The sequence below is a fragment of the Mercenaria mercenaria genome, chromosome 4, assembly GCF_021730395.1.
Source record: "Mercenaria mercenaria strain notata chromosome 4, MADL_Memer_1, whole genome shotgun sequence".
NCBI lineage: Eukaryota > Metazoa > Mollusca > Bivalvia > Venerida > Veneridae > Mercenaria > Mercenaria mercenaria.
Genome location: NC_069364.1, coordinates 91,802,893 through 91,819,936, shown reverse-complemented (window position 1 = coordinate 91,819,936; position 17,044 = coordinate 91,802,893). Strand labels below are relative to the sequence as shown.

General features: G+C 36.1%; 1 protein-coding gene and 2 long non-coding RNA genes across 4 annotated transcripts in view; 1 reads left to right on the top strand and 2 right to left on the bottom strand.

Annotated features, from left to right (window-relative positions):
* LOC128556525 (uncharacterized) overlaps window positions 1-3,692 on the bottom strand; it is a 192,136-nt gene extending 188,444 nt beyond the window's left edge. The window contains exon 1 of the long non-coding RNA XR_008370742.1: window positions 3,556-3,692. This is a non-coding gene — a long non-coding RNA (uncharacterized LOC128556525). The remainder of the gene's footprint in view (window positions 1-3,555) is intronic.
* The window catches only part of LOC128556526 (uncharacterized), a 218,055-nt gene extending 202,284 nt beyond the window's left edge, over window positions 1-15,771 (bottom strand). The window contains exons 1-3 of the long non-coding RNA XR_008370743.1: window positions 15,669-15,771; window positions 11,730-12,241; window positions 11,176-11,325 (exon numbers count right to left, since the gene is read on the bottom strand). This is a non-coding gene — a long non-coding RNA (uncharacterized LOC128556526). The remainder of the gene's footprint in view (window positions 1-11,175; window positions 11,326-11,729; window positions 12,242-15,668) is intronic.
* LOC123553082 (intermembrane lipid transfer protein VPS13D-like) overlaps window positions 1-17,044 on the top strand; it is a 240,767-nt gene that overhangs the window by 216,419 nt on the left and 7,304 nt on the right. For both annotated transcript variants that reach the window (XM_053541957.1, XM_053541958.1), the window contains 10 exons: window positions 16-121; window positions 2,544-2,724; window positions 3,567-4,433; window positions 8,576-8,815; window positions 9,337-9,565; window positions 10,796-11,023; window positions 11,800-11,939; window positions 14,205-14,303; window positions 15,648-15,890; window positions 16,380-16,512. In XM_053541957.1, the coding sequence (XP_053397932.1) occupies window positions 16-121; window positions 2,544-2,724; window positions 3,567-4,433; window positions 8,576-8,815; window positions 9,337-9,565; window positions 10,796-11,023; window positions 11,800-11,939; window positions 14,205-14,303; window positions 15,648-15,890; window positions 16,380-16,512 (2,466 nt within the window). The remainder of the gene's footprint in view (window positions 1-15; window positions 122-2,543; window positions 2,725-3,566; window positions 4,434-8,575; window positions 8,816-9,336; window positions 9,566-10,795; window positions 11,024-11,799; window positions 11,940-14,204; window positions 14,304-15,647; window positions 15,891-16,379; window positions 16,513-17,044) is intronic.

The following is a 17,044-nucleotide window of genomic DNA, read 5'->3' as shown; positions in this document are numbered from 1 at the left end:
ATAATGTATTTAAAGGTCACCTTGGGAAGATGTGTGTCCTTGACCTGTCACCTAGTGGCATATTGTACAGGGAGCGATTTTTGACTGTTGGTGACCAAGCTCTGGAATTTGACTTTTTCAAGTAAGTAGATATAGGGAAGTTTTGTGAGTTTTATGGACACGCAACATGGTAGATACTTGACTGTAGAGCTTTATTATAGGACGCATGTCCTGCAGAAATGATAACAGTTGTATAATGTAGAAATGATAGGAAATATGTCATTTAGAAATGATAGAGGGTATGTCATGCAGAAATGAAAGGATGTTAATCAGGTAGTAATAGTAAGAGGTATGTCATTTAGAAATGATAAAAGGTATATCAAAGACATGTAGAAATGGTAGGAGGTTTGTCCTGCAGAAATGATAGGAGGCATGTCATGTAGACACAATGGAAGTTATACAGAAATAACAGGAGGCATGTCATGTAGACACAATGGAAGTTATACAGAAATAACAGGAGGCATGTCATGTAGACACGATGGAAGTTATACAGAAATAACAGGAGGCATGTCATGTAGATACGATGGAAGTTATACAGAAATGACAGGAGGCATGTCATGTAGATACGATGGAAGTTATACAGAAATGACAGGAGGCATGTTACAGGGTTTTCCCTCGGGTTTTTTATTTGGGAGTCCATGGACTCCCATGGCTGCTAATTTAAGGGTCCCTAATAATTTTTGGGGGTTCACAAATTATTGATCTTGAAAATGGACATTATTACTATAAAAATTTACCCTAAAACCGAATGAACTTAATTGTATCTTTTTAATTTAGACAGCAGTTGATTCAATATTTCGGAATGGTATCTTTCAAAATGGCATGAGCTTCTCAATTCAGACTGATTACAACAGGTGTGATAGTCTTTTTGTTATGATCAAATAGCCAGTAATTACCGGCAATTAACGTGTCACCTCGTGTCAATTATGTTGTTCACAGTTTTATCTCGGTTAAAGATAATACTCGATCCTTAATTAGTATCATAATTTCTGTGATTTATTAATATTTTTTCATCAAAATACTTTAAATTTATATGAAATTAATTTTGTTTAATAAAAAAATAAACCATTCGATCTTTTACGGAACGTAACGGCAATCTTAGATTTTAGCGGTGACAGTTAGCGCGGAGAAGTAGTTTCCCTTTACCAAAATGGCGAACATCGATAACAAAACTTGTTTTGAAGTTGGAAAATCGTCTATACCTGTGTATAATGAGCACCCACGATTCGGGGATGGTCCCGGTGGTAAAAAACTGCGCATTTTATATGGGTATCTGCGCAAAGGAGGCTTCAGTGCAAAGGAGTTTCGTGACCGATTTTGCGGGTCCAGTGGGACGCAGAGGCACTAAAAAATGCGAGTTCAAAGCAGTAAAAGCGCGTCAGGGACGCAGAAAACCTGCGTCCGGGAAAACCCTGATGTTATGTAGATACGATGGGAGTTGTGTCATACAGAAATGACAGGAGGCATGTCATGTAGATACGATGGAAGTTATACAGAAATGACAGGAGGCATGTCATGTAGACACGATGGGAGTTATGTCATACAGAAATGACAGGAGGCATGTCATGTAGAAACGATGGGAGTTAAGTCATACAGAAATGACTGGAGGCATGTCATGTAGATACGATGGAAGTTATACAGAAATGACAGGAGGCATGTCATGTAGACACGATGGGAGTTATGTCATACAGAAATGACAGGAGGCATGTCATGTAGAAACGATGGGAGTTAAGTCATACAGAAATGACAGTGGGCATGTCATGTAGAAACGATGGGAGTTATGTCATACAGAAATGATAGAAGGTATGTCATGTAGAAACAATGGGAGTTATGTCATACAGAAATGACCGGAGGCATGTCATGTAGAAACAATGGGAGTTATGTCATACAGAAATGACAGGAGGCATATCATGTAGAAACAATGGGAGTTGTGTCATACAGAAATGACAGGAGGCATATCATGTAGAAACAATGGGAGTTGTGTCATACAGAAATGATTGTGTCATACAGAAATGACAGGAGGCATATCATGTAGAAACAATGGGAGTTATGTCATACAGAAATGACAGGAGGCATGTAATGTAGAAACAATGGGAGTTGTGTCATACAGAAATGACAGGAGGCATATCATGTAGAAACAATGGGAGTTGTGTCATACAGAAATGACAGGAGGCATATCATGTAGAAACAATGGGAGTTGTGTCATACAGAAATGATAGAAGGTATGTTGTAGAATTGAGAGCAGGTATATCATGTAGAAATGATTGGATGTTTGTTGTAGGGATGTCATATAGAAATAGTTTGAGGTATGTCCTGTATGAAAGATAGTCTATTTATGTAAATTTTGTATCTATATGGAGCATTACTTGTAAATCTTCAATGCATCTAACGTGAATAAGTCTCTTAGAAACTAAATAGAATTTGATGAATAGATTGTTCTTATAGTCTGATATTATGCTGATTTGCATAAAATATAAATGCCGCATTGCTCTTGCTTTATTCAGGTATGGTTTGCCAGATCCTTGGTTGAAGCGTGAATATGACATGAAGTTAAAGTTACGTATGTCCTCAGTTCGTTACACACATACCAACAAATTCCAGGCAGAGATGCTAGGATTTGTTCAACATTTTCTACAGTTACAGGATGTTCTGGGCAGAATGAGAGCAGCTTCAGCTGGGAAAAAGGTTGCCATTGTTTCTTATAGAAAATATAATTAGTTCATTAACTCCGGTAATTTGAACTGAGTAAAGGTCAGTGCCAGTTATAAGACATAATGATAGTATGCTTGTGATAAGGGTATTTCCATCTATTCAAAAACTACAAACTGCTTAACTTCTCATAGAAAATATAATTAGTTCATTAACTCCGGTAATTTGAACTGAGTAAAGGTCAGTGCCAGTTATAAGACATAATGATAATATGCTTGTGATAAGGGTATTTTTATCTATTCAAAAACTACAAACTGCTTAACTTCTCTTGTGGGTATTATTAGCAGCTATCTGGCAGATAAATTGGAGAGACAAAATTCAGATATAAAGGATCTTGAAAGAATACTGTTCAAATCATTGGTACTGGAGCCACTCTAAGCAAAAAAAGGAAAGGTTCAGTTTTGAGGAAGTTTTTGTTATGTTTTTTTTTCAAAACGTGAAATATACTTTAAACCAATACAATTTTTCAGTAAGGATGATTTTGGGGTTGATTTTAAAATAGGTTTCATTGTTTACACTCTTTGAATTTTAGTGTGATTTTTGCTCACTTAAAATCAGTATTTTAAAATTAAAAAAACATTTTTTCTTTTAAATTTCAAATAGTGATAGACAGTTCAAACACAGGCACCTGATATATGTTTGTACTTAGTTGGATCTCCTTCTGCCATAAAAAGGCACACATCTTCCAGTATTTTAGTTTTCTTTTTCGCTTTTTAATCAGCATTTTCATTTAGTATCTGTAAAAATGTTAGCAGTTGTATTTAGATAAATTATCTTGAAGAGACATCTAGTTTACTGTGTTCTTACCATTATTTCAGATCAATGAAGAAGCCTTTCACCAACCCCGGATATTGTTTGATGTTGAAGCTGGCTCACCAATTATACTCATACCTCACAGTACAAAAACTACTGACGTTCTTGTTGCAGATCTTGGTAGACTGTCTGTAAGAAACTGTTTTAAATTTGATGGTGATTCTGGAACATTTAATGCTGAGGACCAGTCTGAAAAACTGAAAACACCAACTGAGAACCAGACTGAATCTGGTTCAGATAGGGGCTTTGCTAGAAGTTCAGTGTCAAGGTCAAATTCTCAGACTTCTGTGAGATCTGTGAACAGTCGGACTGGTATCATTACTTCAAGAAGTATTTCTCAAACAGATGGGTCCCAGTCTGGAATGCAGTCTGTTCTTTCCGTGGATTCATTTGAGGATATACTGCAGCAAAGTAGAGATCAAGACCCAATGACATCAAGTGTGTATGGAAGTCTTGAACATGATACCAGATTTGATTCAGATATCTATGACCCCACGGAGTTGACCTCTGAGGGGTCAAGTGTGGACCCTGAATCTCCAAGACCTGGTTCTGGTCGTAATATTTCCTTGTCAGAAAATTTGCTTCTCCAGTCAATGCATACAAGTCCTGTAACCAGTCCATTGTTGAGTAATGCTTCTCCTTTAAGTGATGTTACACTTACTGAAAATGTGACTGGTTTTGCTAAAACTAATGCATCTCTAGAAGACAATGTTGCCATGGAAACTGATGAACACAAGTGCTTGTTGGATGTACTTGATGTGCGTCTATGTGATATGGATCTGTTTGCAGCAGAAAGAGTGGAGAAGAGACAGTATAAAGGCAAGAATCTTCAGCAGGATCTAGAGTTTCCATCTTGTGTCATTCAGAGACAGGTATGTGTTTAAACTGGCAAGTAATTCGCTGTTTTGCATTTTTTGCTACTGATTGCCTAGGTAGCCCAAACTTGCATGAAATATTACACTTCTGAATTTCTGTTGAGGTGACTCCAGGTGCATACTTTTTAGCTCATCTGATTTTTTTGAAAAAAAATTATGAGTTACTGTCATCACTTGATCGGTGTCGGAGTCGGCGTTGCCTGGTTAAGTTTTATGTTTAGGTCAGTTTTTCTCCTAAACTATCAAAGCCATTGCTTTGAAACTTGCAACACTTGTTCACCATCATAAGCTGACTCTGTACATCAAGAAACGTAACTCCATCCTGCTTTTTTCAAGAATTATTGCCCCCTTTGGACTTAGAAAATCAGATTTCTTGGTTAAGTTTTATGTTTAGGTCAGCTTTTCTCATAAACTATCAAAGCTATTTCTTTAAAACTTGCAACACTTGTTCACCATCATAAGCTGACCATGTACAGCAAGAAACATAACTTTGTCCTGCTTTTTGCAAGAATTATGGCCCCTTTTGGACTTAGAAAATATCAGATTTATTGGTTAAGTTTTATGTTTAGGTCAGCTTTTCTCCTAAACTATTCAAGCTATTGCTTTGAAACTTGCAACAGTTGTTCACCATCATAAGCTGACTCTGTAAATCAAGAAATATAACTCCATCCTGCTTTTTGCAAGAATTATGGCCCTTTTTGGACTTAGAAAATCATGGGTAGGACAATTTTTCTATTATACAAAAAAAATCAGATGAGCGTCAGCACCCGCAAGGCGGTGCTCTTGTTTTATGTCGGAACTACTTTGTAGCCATCTAGTTTTATAAACTGCCACATATATATAGAATGCACTTGAATGAATGATGATAACTTCAGCTCAGTTGTGAAGACTGCTCAAAGTATTCCATGGATACACCATTGCTGGTGTCATGTGAAGAGATGTGACACCACTAGTGTTCAAACCTTGGGTAGCATCACATCAGCTGACATATGAAGCTATTAACCACAGTACTAATAACATTTTCTGTATATCAACAAGAACAATTAAGTTTGTCAAGAAAGGCTAATTAACAATAATGTTGTATTGTTGTTTTGTTATTAGTCCCCTACTGGTTGAAAACCAGTTTCGGGGACTATAGGAATGCGCTTTTCCGTCTGTCATTCCATCCATCCGTCTGTCCGTCCGCAATTTCGTGTTCGGTCCATAACTCTGTCATCCATGAAGGGATTTTTAGCTCAACTATTCGGAGAATAGGGGGGCTATACTACTCGCCCCGGCGTCGGCCTCGGCATTGGCGTCGGCATGACCCTTCTTGGTTAAAGTTTTTCGGCAACCTTTGTTTTTCTGTCATATCTTTGTTACTATTGCTTATATCTTACTGTAACTTCACATAAACATTGTCCAGTATACAAAAAATGTATGTATAGGGGCTGAGCCCATTATACCCAAGGTCAAGGTCACCAAGCTGTTACACTTAGGTTATTTTTAAGGTTAAAGTTTTTCGGCAACCTTTGTTTTTCTGTCATATCTTTGTTAATATTGCTTATATCTTACTGTAACTTCGCATAAGCATTGTCTAGTATGCAGACAAAGTATATGTAGGGGTTGAGCCCATTATACCCAAGGTCAAGGTCACCAAGGTGTTACACTTAGGTTGTTTTTAAGGTTAAAGTGTTTTGGCAACCTTTGTTTTTCTGCCATATCTTTGTTACTATTGCTTGTATCTTACTGTAACTTCACATAAACATTGTCCAGTATGCAAACAAAGTATGTACAGGGACTGGGTCATATTCAAGGTCAAGGTCACCGAGGTCTTATACTTGGGTTATTTTTGAGGTTAAAGTTTTTCGGCAACCTTTGTTTTTCTGTCATAACTTTGTTGCTTTTGCTTATACCTTACTGTAAGTTCTCATAAACATTGTCCAGCATACAAACATAGTATATACAGGGGCTGGGCCCATTATACCCAAGGTCAAGGTCACCAAGGAGTTATACTTGGAATTATTTTCATGTTAAATTTTTTTCGAAAGCTTTATTAATAGACTTATCTCTGGTACTTTAAAAGATAATGACTTGAAATTAAAAATATTTGTTTATAATCATCATCTGCATGTGTGGTTACATACCCCATAACTCTAATTGTATTTTTGACAGAATTATGCCCCTTTTGTACTTATAATTTTTTTGCAATCTTTGCTTTCTGGATATTACTTTAATGCAATATAAGATAACGACTTGAAACTTAAAATGTATCTTTATCTCCATCATCTGCATGTGTGGTAACAATCGCCATAACTCTGATTTGTATTTTTGACCAAATTATGCCCCTTTTACACTTAATTTTTTTTTAACAAACTTCATTTTCTGGACATAACTTTGGTACTATATAAGATAATGACTTGAAACTTAAAATATATCTTTACCATCATCATCTGCATTTGTTGTAACAATCCTAATAATTCTAATTTGTGTATTTGATGGAATTATGCCACTTGGTTTATCTTCCTTTTATAGTAGAGGTCTCTTATTCAGACATATATTCATTTTAATGTCAAATCCCCGAATAGTGGAGCGCGCTGTCTTACGGACAGCTCTTATTATTTTACTTGGCACAAATGTTCCCCTTGATGAGACGACGTGTCATGCGCCAAACGCAGACCCCTAGCTCAAAGGTCAAGGTCACAATTGGAGGTTAAAAGTCAACGGGGCTTTTTTCCTGTCCGGTCCACAACTCTGCCATCCATAAAGAGATTTTAATATTACTTGGCTCAAATGTACCTCATTATAAGACAATTTGTCATGCACAACTTTCAGATCCCTAGCTCAAAGGTCAAGGTCACACTTGGCAGTCAAATGTTATCATGGCATGAACAGGGTCTGTTTCGTGTCCAGTCCATAACCCTGTCATTCATTAAGGGATTTTAATATCACTTGGCACAAATGTTTCCCATGATGTGACGACATGTCATGCGCAAATCCTGGACCCCTGGCTCAAAGGTCAAGGTCACAATTGGGAGTCAAAGGTCAACAGGGCTTTTTTCCTGTCCGGTCCATAACTCTGCCATCCATGAAGGGATTTTAATGTTACTTGGTACAAATGTTCCCCATGATGAGATGACATGTCATGCGCAAAACCCGGACCCCTTGCTCAAAGGTCACAATTGGAGGTCAAAGGACAATAGGTTTTTTTTCCTGTCCGGTCCAGAACTCTACAATCCTTAAAGCAATTTTAATATTACTTGGCACAAATGTTCACCACCATGAGATGGAATGTTATGCACAAGAACCAGGTCCCTAGGTCTAAGGTCAAGGTCACACTTAAGAGGCCAAAGGTCAGATACAAGATTTACTTTGTCTGGAGCATTTCTTCTTCATGCATAGAGGCATTTTGATATAACTTGGCACAAATGTTCACCACCATGAGACAGATTGTCATCCGCAAGAACCAGGTCCCTAGGTCTAAGGTCAAGGTCACACTTAGAGGTCAAAGGTCAAATTCAAGAATGACTTTGTTCAGAGCATTTCTTCTTCATGCATGGAGGGATTTTAGTATAACTTGGCACAAATGTTCCTTGTTTTTAGAATTACCTCACTTTTTTGTTACTATAAATAGATTATATTGTAACATTTTTATTACTGGCCGTAGAGAAAGTCGAGATCACTTTTCTGTGGTACAACATGCATGTTACATCCAATTTTTAGGTGTATTTTGACCTATCTCTACCTGGTAAAGAGTTTCTTGTGGACTTGTTTTATATAGAAATTTTTATTTTTTTAGGTGTAATTTCCCTTTGTTGTTACTATAAATAACTTATTTGATAACTTTTTTATAAACGGCCGAAAAAAAATCCATATGAAAACAACTGTAGGCTTTTATATTTATATATGCAAATTTTAATCCAAGTGCTTTGTTATAACATATTGTATGTATAGTACAATATTGTTTGTACAGCATTGACAGATATCAGTTCATTATGTTATACTGCAGTAGAGAAAATTAGGTGTCTTCTAGTAGGGGACTTTGTATTGCATGGCAATACTTCATTCACTTGTTTCTTTGATGTTGTTTTTTGACTCTATTTCAATGCAGAAGATTAACTATTTTTTATTTTACTTATTTTCATTGTTTTACATTACAGGGCTGTAAGCTGTTGAAGGAGAAATGTATGCTGGACCTTCAGATAGAGAGAAACTTGGAGGGTGATTCGAGTCATGCCGTCCCAGACTTCCGTGTACAGGGGGCGCTGTCTTCCGTCCACTGTTGTCTTGACATCACACAGTATAAGCTTATTAGAGGTTTACTGGATCATAACTTGGGAGAAAAGTTTGAGAATTTCAAGAAAGAACTGCTAACACACATGCAGAATCCAAATGTTCAGGTATGATAATTTTTATTCTATCATTTACTTGGAACTACAAAATAATGAACTTTGGACTTTGTAATCATTTTATGCAATAACTTACAAGTAAACTGGAACATTATAACAACAATTTTGCAAACAGCAAGCAAAAACAATAAATTATATCCCAAATAAACTTAAGGCCAATGTTTGTATTCCTGTGTATTTTAAGGAAGTTTTAAGGAAAACTGTCATAGTACTTAGAAGAAAAAAACAGTAAAAAACTTGCCTTCCTTATGACATGTGCCTTATACGTAAATATTATTTATTAACCACCCTTTAATATAAAGTAAAAGTGCAAAAGTACTTTTGAAATTCTGTTAAAAATTTATTGTCTTTAAAAGATTACAAAGGTACAAACAAACTAGAAATTATAAGTTCCCTTTCTTGCATTAATATACAAATAATATTTTTGTTTATACTATCTGTAACCTAGTAGAAGATACTGAATTCTTGCATATAAACTATCATGTCCTTCTACACAGTGTTTCTATTTACAGACTGTACTAAGTGGTGATGTTTGGACAATGATTTCCATGGCAGTTGACCTTAACAATGTGACCTTGGAACTGTTGACCTCTCATAAGCTTGAACCAACCCAGCCAGAGGTCAGCTTGGCTAAACTGGACTTCATACGTTCCAGGTTGTCATATGACCTGTTTTCTGACCAGTCAAAGGAGACTAACCTAGTTTCTAAAGAAATACTAGTTCATGATACCAGGTTCAGAGGTAATTTTATTAGCAGTCTTATATGCTTTTTAGCTCACCTGAGCACAAAATGCTCATGGTGAGGTATTGTGATCACCCTGTGTCTGGCGTGCGTGCGTCCAGTCCATCAGTCGTCAACAATTGTGTTTAAAAGACATCCGTTGAATGAATTTTGATAAAACTCGGCATGGATGTTCCTTGGATCGTCCTCTGCTAAAGTTGTTCAAACAGTTCGGCTTGGTTGCACATAGGGACCGCTAAAAATAGAAAAATCTTGGAATGGTCCTTGTGTGACCCTGTACCAAGATTGTTCAAATTATTTTGATTCGTCAAAAAACATGGCCACCAGAGGGCGTGGTCACTTTTCCCTAAATGTATATAGTGGAAACTTTAAAAATCTTCTTGTTTGAAACTGCTAGCCGAATTTTAAAATAATTTTACACAAATGGTTCTTGTGTGACCCTCTACCAAGATTTTTCAGATTATTCTGATTCGTCAAAAACATGTCTCCCAGGGGGCGTGGTCACTTTTCCCTTTATTTATACCATACTTTTTCAAATTATTGCCCTAAGGTAAAAAAAAAAAAGGCCATGCCCCTGTGTCTGACATGTACTAACTATAGGCTTTTATATTAGAAACTTTGAAAATCTTCTCTGAATCAGTAATAGCTAGAGCCTTAATATTTGGCCTGTGATATCAGATTTGTAATGGCTACCGTAATTGTTCATATTATTGCCCTAGGTTCAAAAGTGTGTATGACATGTATATAATATAGGCTAACATAGAAGAAATCTAACTCTGTACTTATACAAACACACTAGAAGCCTTGTACACAGGTGAGCGCTTTTGGGTCACTGACCCTCTTGTTTATCACATCTGACAGATATTTTAGATTTTTCATATGTGTATATATACATATAGACCAAAAAGTTATTCACAATAGATGGATTTAACAAACCATATCTGTTGAATTTCAGTCAGCATTTCACCCTCTCCGTTCTCTTGTTAAATTTGTATTTAACATATCATCACTTGACATAATTTGAAACATTTGGTTACCGTAGTCCTTGATTTTGAATATAATATACATTTCGATGCTGATACACAATTTCCACTGATTTGTTTTAAACAATGATAGTTCAGCTACAGCATTCATGAGTTAATAATTTATATTGGCAGTATTGTAAAATGTTTTTTTTTTTTTTTGAAAAATGAATTTGTTACAAAGAATTTGTGTTCTTTTACAATTAGATATGGCAATTAATCTTAGACCGAGTGTGTTTGAGAAGATACTGCGACCAACGAAAGATGCTAGCCCCGACAGTTTACAGCTTGAGCTTCACTATAGAGCCACAGTAGAGAGCACGGGATTAAAGGTCATCATAAACAACATGAACTTGCTCTGCAGTTTTGACTGGATCATCGCCTTACAGCAGTTTATAGTTACAAAACCAGACAATCCATTCCTCACTAAGTCTGGTAAAACAGCTTATTATTGATAAAATCTTATAAAAGTTTATTTCTAAGCCATTTAAGAGAAATTTATAGTGCCATTTCAAAACTTTTGGTTGATAAGAAGTGGGGGAGGGGGTGAGGTGATTACTTATTGATTGAGTGATTAGGTAGCTTACTCAGGAACACATGCCACTCATTTTCGGATCACTGCTTTGGTAGTTAAATCATTCCACATGGGAAAGCTTTTCATCTTGCTAGCTGCTCCGCCCTGGTGACCAGTTGTGCCAGAAATTATGTCGGTGGGGAAGAACTTGATCATCATAAGGCTGTACAGAAGTATTTTAAAAATATGTAATCTTGAAAAAATGATACTTGACTATAATTGTAATGCAATAGAAACATTTTTGAAAATTATTGTTAATGCTATCACTTAAAAAAAACTGGCCAGAAGCATCATGAATCTACTTGAGAAGTTGAATTGTCCAAATCTTATGTAACTTAGAGAATCAATGGCCAAGTGGTTAAAAGGCTGGACTGTATGATCTGGGTTCGATTCCCTGTCGCAGCTGATATCTTGTTGAGTGGATAGTGCATGGTGATTTACTATGTATTGTTTATAGTAAGTATCAATCTGGATGACTAGATGCTATGGAGAACAATATGATACCATCCGTTTGCTTGACAGATTTTGACTATTTTCATCTATCCATGCTGAATAAAAGTAACTTACCTTTATATTTTTTGTACAAGTAGATTGATAATGCTTGGTTATATCTTAATTTTTGCATCATGTTCCACAGATCAGGGTAGAGCAGATGAAAGTTCTGAAGAAGTTCAGTCGCCAACACTATCATCGTCCAGTAAGGGCTCACGCACTACCAGTCCCCTGATGACTTCTGGTGGTATTATTACCAAGAGAGCCGGTCCTCTTGGTGAACAGGTCAGTGTCTAGGTATTGAATTTGTTGAAAACAAAGCTGTGAATTATATTCAAACAAGCAGCATCAAGGTTTGGAGCCAGTGTAGTGTTTGCACAACATGTCAGTTTGCCTTCAGTTATGTCTTTAGTTTATACTAATTTGTTACACCAGGATTGTGATGAAAGCTTCAAATTTATTTTAACCACTCTTGAGCCTGCTTCCTTGTAAAACCAGTACTGGTGATGTAGTCATGTCCTTAGTGGAGCTTGAACCCACAAACCTCAGGTTGAGCGGCCAACACCTTAACCACTAAACCATTGTTCCTAGTTATATCATTAAAATCTGATCTTAAAAGAAATTTCCACTGATACTGAATTTTATCAGTAAAATTTTTAAATATATCGGAACAAGAATTGTAAGAAACTAAATTGAAGGAATGCCTGGTAGTTTGAAGACTGGATAATGTTCATACTATTAGTTGTTTTTATTTTTGACAATATCCTGAGTGTAGCTCCTAACAAATTCAAAACTCTTGTAAATCTTATGCAGAACGTCATTATAGGAATAAATAACTACGAAGAGCCAGTTCATTTCTGTTATCTATCAAATGCCGAAATATTTATAACATTATTTATTATGTATATACATAACTTACAAGAATGAAGGTTGTTCTCTTGCTCTGGATTGTCCATCTTTTGAATAAATCCAATTACTCAGAGCAATTAGCTTATTTACCTGGATATTTCGGCTATATTGCATAGCCTTTGTCAGCTGACTGCACTGATTTCTGGTCAGTGGGTGTCACATGACTTTTGAGTCATCATGTGACTCCAGGAGAGGGCTCTATCAGTAAGCAGCTGTTTGACCTCTTGGAAATGGTGCTTAACAGTACATATTTTATCTATAAAGGACAGTATTACCAACAGAAACAAGGGGCAGCAATGGGGTCCCCGGTATCTCCCATTGTAGCAAACCTCTACATGGAGCATTTTGAGAAAGAGGCATTGGACACTGCAAGAAACCCTCCTTCCCTATGGTTCAGATATGTGGACGACACAATGACCAAACTACACAAATACCACACACTGTGAAATCATTAATATTTGTGGGGTTTGAGTCAATCCACAAAATTTAATCCCAATGAACAAGTAAAATTCCCATTCATTTTATGTTCAAATGTTGAAATCCATGAATTCATAACCCCACGAAATTGCCGTTTTGACCAAAACCACGAAATGTCGTGCCCACGAAATTAAATGATTTCACAGTAGAGGAGTTTTCCAACCACCTGAACTCTATTGACGAGCACATCAAATTTAGCAAAGGGAGGACTTGTAAGATACCATTTCTGGATACTTGTTTTCATGTCAATGATGATAGTTCCACAAAAGTCATGGTATTTAGAAAGCCCACTCACACAGACCAGTACCTTAATTTCAATTCCAACCACCATCTAGAACATGAGATCTTTGTGAGAACCCTGTTCCATCGGGCGGAAAAACTAGTCGCAGACGATTCTGACAAGAAAGCAGAAAAAGAACATGTCAGAGGTGCTTTACGGGCCAACAGCTATCCAGAGTGGATGTTTGCTATTCCCAATAAACCTACCAAGAAAGACAATAAAACAGAACTATGATCAAACCAAAAAAGGCCAAATGTCGGCATCCCTTACATTTGAGGAACTTCGGAAACCTTACACAGGATTTTTAAGAAATATGGTGTGAACATGTACCATCAGCCATTCAATTCCATTCTCTCACAGGTCACACGTGTTAAAGATAAGACAGACAAGATGAGGAAATGTGGGGTTGTTTATTATGTGAAATGTGAACAATGCAACAGTGACTATGTAGATGAAACTGGAAGATCTTTAGAGACAAGAATGAAAGAACATGTGTCTCAGTCCAACTCGGCACTATATGAAGATTGTGATCAAACTAGACATCACATTGACCCCCAAAACACAAAAGTCTTAATGTCAGAGGACATACATCTAAAATGGCAGGTGAAAGAAGCCATACTTATCAAGCAGCGGCGACCATCCCTTTACCGTGATGAGGGGTTGGAGTTTACAGGGGTGTACAGCCCTCTCCTGGTGTCACGTGATGACTCAAAGTCATGTGACACCCACTGACAAGAAATCAGTGCAGTCAGCTGATGAAGACTATGCAATATATCTGAAATATCCAGGTAAATTATTCAAAAGATGTATAATTTGTTCATTAGAAGTAAAACCACAACATAGTATTACGCTAAGTATGATTGTATCAGCAAATGATTTTTCAGAATGATGTTCCATTTGAGTTGAAGTTAAATGTGACAGACACAGAGTTTGTAGTTGTTGAGAATCTTGCATCAGCTGACACCAATGCTGTCATTCTCAAGGTAGGAAAAATCATTTTTGAGTAACTGGAGAAATTTTAGAATTTACACAATTATATATTTATTTTGATAAAATAAATATATTCCTGCTTTGGATATGCAACCAGCTAGTCTGCGAGGTACAAGTGATGAATTTCAAAGGGAAACAAAAACATTGTTGGGGAAGCCTGGCAGAGCTCTATTTGTAAACTTATTCTTGATGATTTGTAGAATATGTCTGATTTTTAGCTCGATTATTCGAAGAATAAGTAGAGCTATTCTACTCACCACGGCGTAGGCGTCGGCGTCACACCTTGGTTAAGTTTTTCGTACCAGTCCACTTTTTGACAAAGTCTTTTGAGATAAAGCTTGGAAACTTTCAACACTTGTTTACCATCACCATGGCCAGTTATAGGCAAGAGCACATAACTCTATCAAGGATTTTGGCTGAATTATGGCCCCTTTTGACTTAGAAATCATGGTTAAGTTTTTCGTACCAGTTCATATTTTGGCAAAGTATTTTGAGATAAAGCTTTGTACCTTTCAACACTTGTTTAGCATCACCGTGTCTAGTTATAGGCAAGAGTACATAACTCCATCAAGGATTTTGGCTGAATTATGGCCCCTTTTGACTTAGAAATCATGGTTAAGTTTTTCGTACCAGTTCATATTTTGGCAAAGTCTTTTGAGATAAAGCTTTGAAACTTTCAACACTTGTTTACTATCACCATGACCAGTTATAGGCAAATGTACATAACTCCATCAAGGATTTTGGCTGAATTATGGCCCCTTTCTACTTAGAAATCTTGGTTAAGTTTTTCGTACCAGTTCATATTTTGTGTAAAGTGTTTGACTAATAAATGGCTTTGAAACTTTTATCACTTATTCAGTATAATAGTCTATATCTGTAGGAAAGAGTACATAACTCTATTATCTATTTTGGCTGAATTACAGCCCTTTTTGGACTTGGAAATCTGTTCTGTTTTCATACATGTCTATGTTTTGTCAAAACTATTTGACATATAGCTTTTAAACTTTGAACACTTTTTATCATTATGATTTCCATCTGTAGGCAAGAGTACATAACTCTGACAACTATTTTGGCTGAATTATGGCCCTTTTTGGACTTTGAAATTAGTTCACACATTGCCATTTAGTGCAAGACTTATTGAAATCCACAAATACTGGAACATTGTCTAATCTATTTTTTTCTTTTGTCTGAATATCTATGTTAATATTTTGACCCCGTTATTCAATCAATTCTTCGAATAGTCGAGCGCACTGTCATCAGACAGCTCTTGTTAAGTTCCTTGTAAATTGACAAGATATCCACATGTAAGAAGTTTAATTTGTATTTTGTTGTTTCAGTGTACATCTGATTTATCCTACCGGCCAAAAGCTCAGGACAAGTTACTCTCATGCACTCTTCAGAGCTTGGAGATTTTCTCTTGCTCTCTACAGGCGGAGGAAGAAACAGCCTTATCCATTGTAGATCCTATGTCAGTGACCATTGAATTGATCACAAATCCTCTACCAATACTGAAACCAAACACAATGAGTGCTGGATTAGTTGATGCAGCCCAGTTTGATCTCAAACAAATGTTGCTAGATGTATGTATCATATTACGAACACTTTAATTTATTTAAGAAACAAAAACTCCCAGCCATATGATGTGGTTCATGATTTTTTTTCATAGAATTATTTCAAGAAACAGAGATTGAGAAAAATTGCAAATTGCATTCTTTAGTGAAGCTGTATAATCATTGTATGGGGCTTTAGTTAGCCAGGTGTAAAATGTAAAAAATTATGACTTATTATTATAATAAGATAAAAACCTGTAGTTTTAATAAAAAAACTATGTGTAGTTGTTATTGTTAGTAATTACTCTGTTACATGTTTTCTTCTGTGAGCTCACCAGTTATTTCCTTGCAACAGGGAACTTCGAGAACTTTTAAAAATAGTGTAACCTGAAATTGTTTGAATGGGAGTAACTGTGTAATATATGAATTGCTAATTGTAATTTATTTCTTCATTTAGTTGCTATGAATTATCATGAGTTTCTTAGGTGTTTAATAAAGAATCTATGGGTTATTTTCTAGGTGCAGTGTAAGACAATGAATGTTAGACTGTCATACCAGGATATGAAGATGTTTCTAGCCATCATGGATTCTCTACCTAAACAGGCATTACAGGCCAAACAACCACCAGAATCTTCAGTGTCACAGTTGACAGGTCAGTTGTGTCTTGCCTTGTATTTAATGTTTGAAGGCAATTATCTCACTACTTAATGAGAGATACTTCTAAAAGATGGACAAAATTTAATGTCATATCATTATAACCATTGGTTTTCTGGTAATTTTAGAGCACAGATCCCAGTAAGCATATATTTATCTTGCAATTTGATATAGTTTACATCTATTAGGGTTCCAACAAAAGTAGGTGTTTTGGCTTAAATTATATATTTATTTGCTCATGAAAGTGAATGACAGATATTTGGAGGTGAAAAAAAAACTTTTGCAGGGTTTCAGAAATCTGCAAATTTATTGGTAGCCCATTGGGCTACCAAAATTTTAATCTGGTAGCCCAGACATTTAAGTTTATTTGGCAATGGCCATTTCGGTTTATTTTCTATGTGCTTCTATACTACAGTGGATGGACTGATCATATTATTAGAGGTTTCATAATTTTAGCCATATGCACATTGTTATAAATTTTGTTCTCTTAAATAGCAATTATCATTACTCCTTTTTCTCCTTTTAAAAGA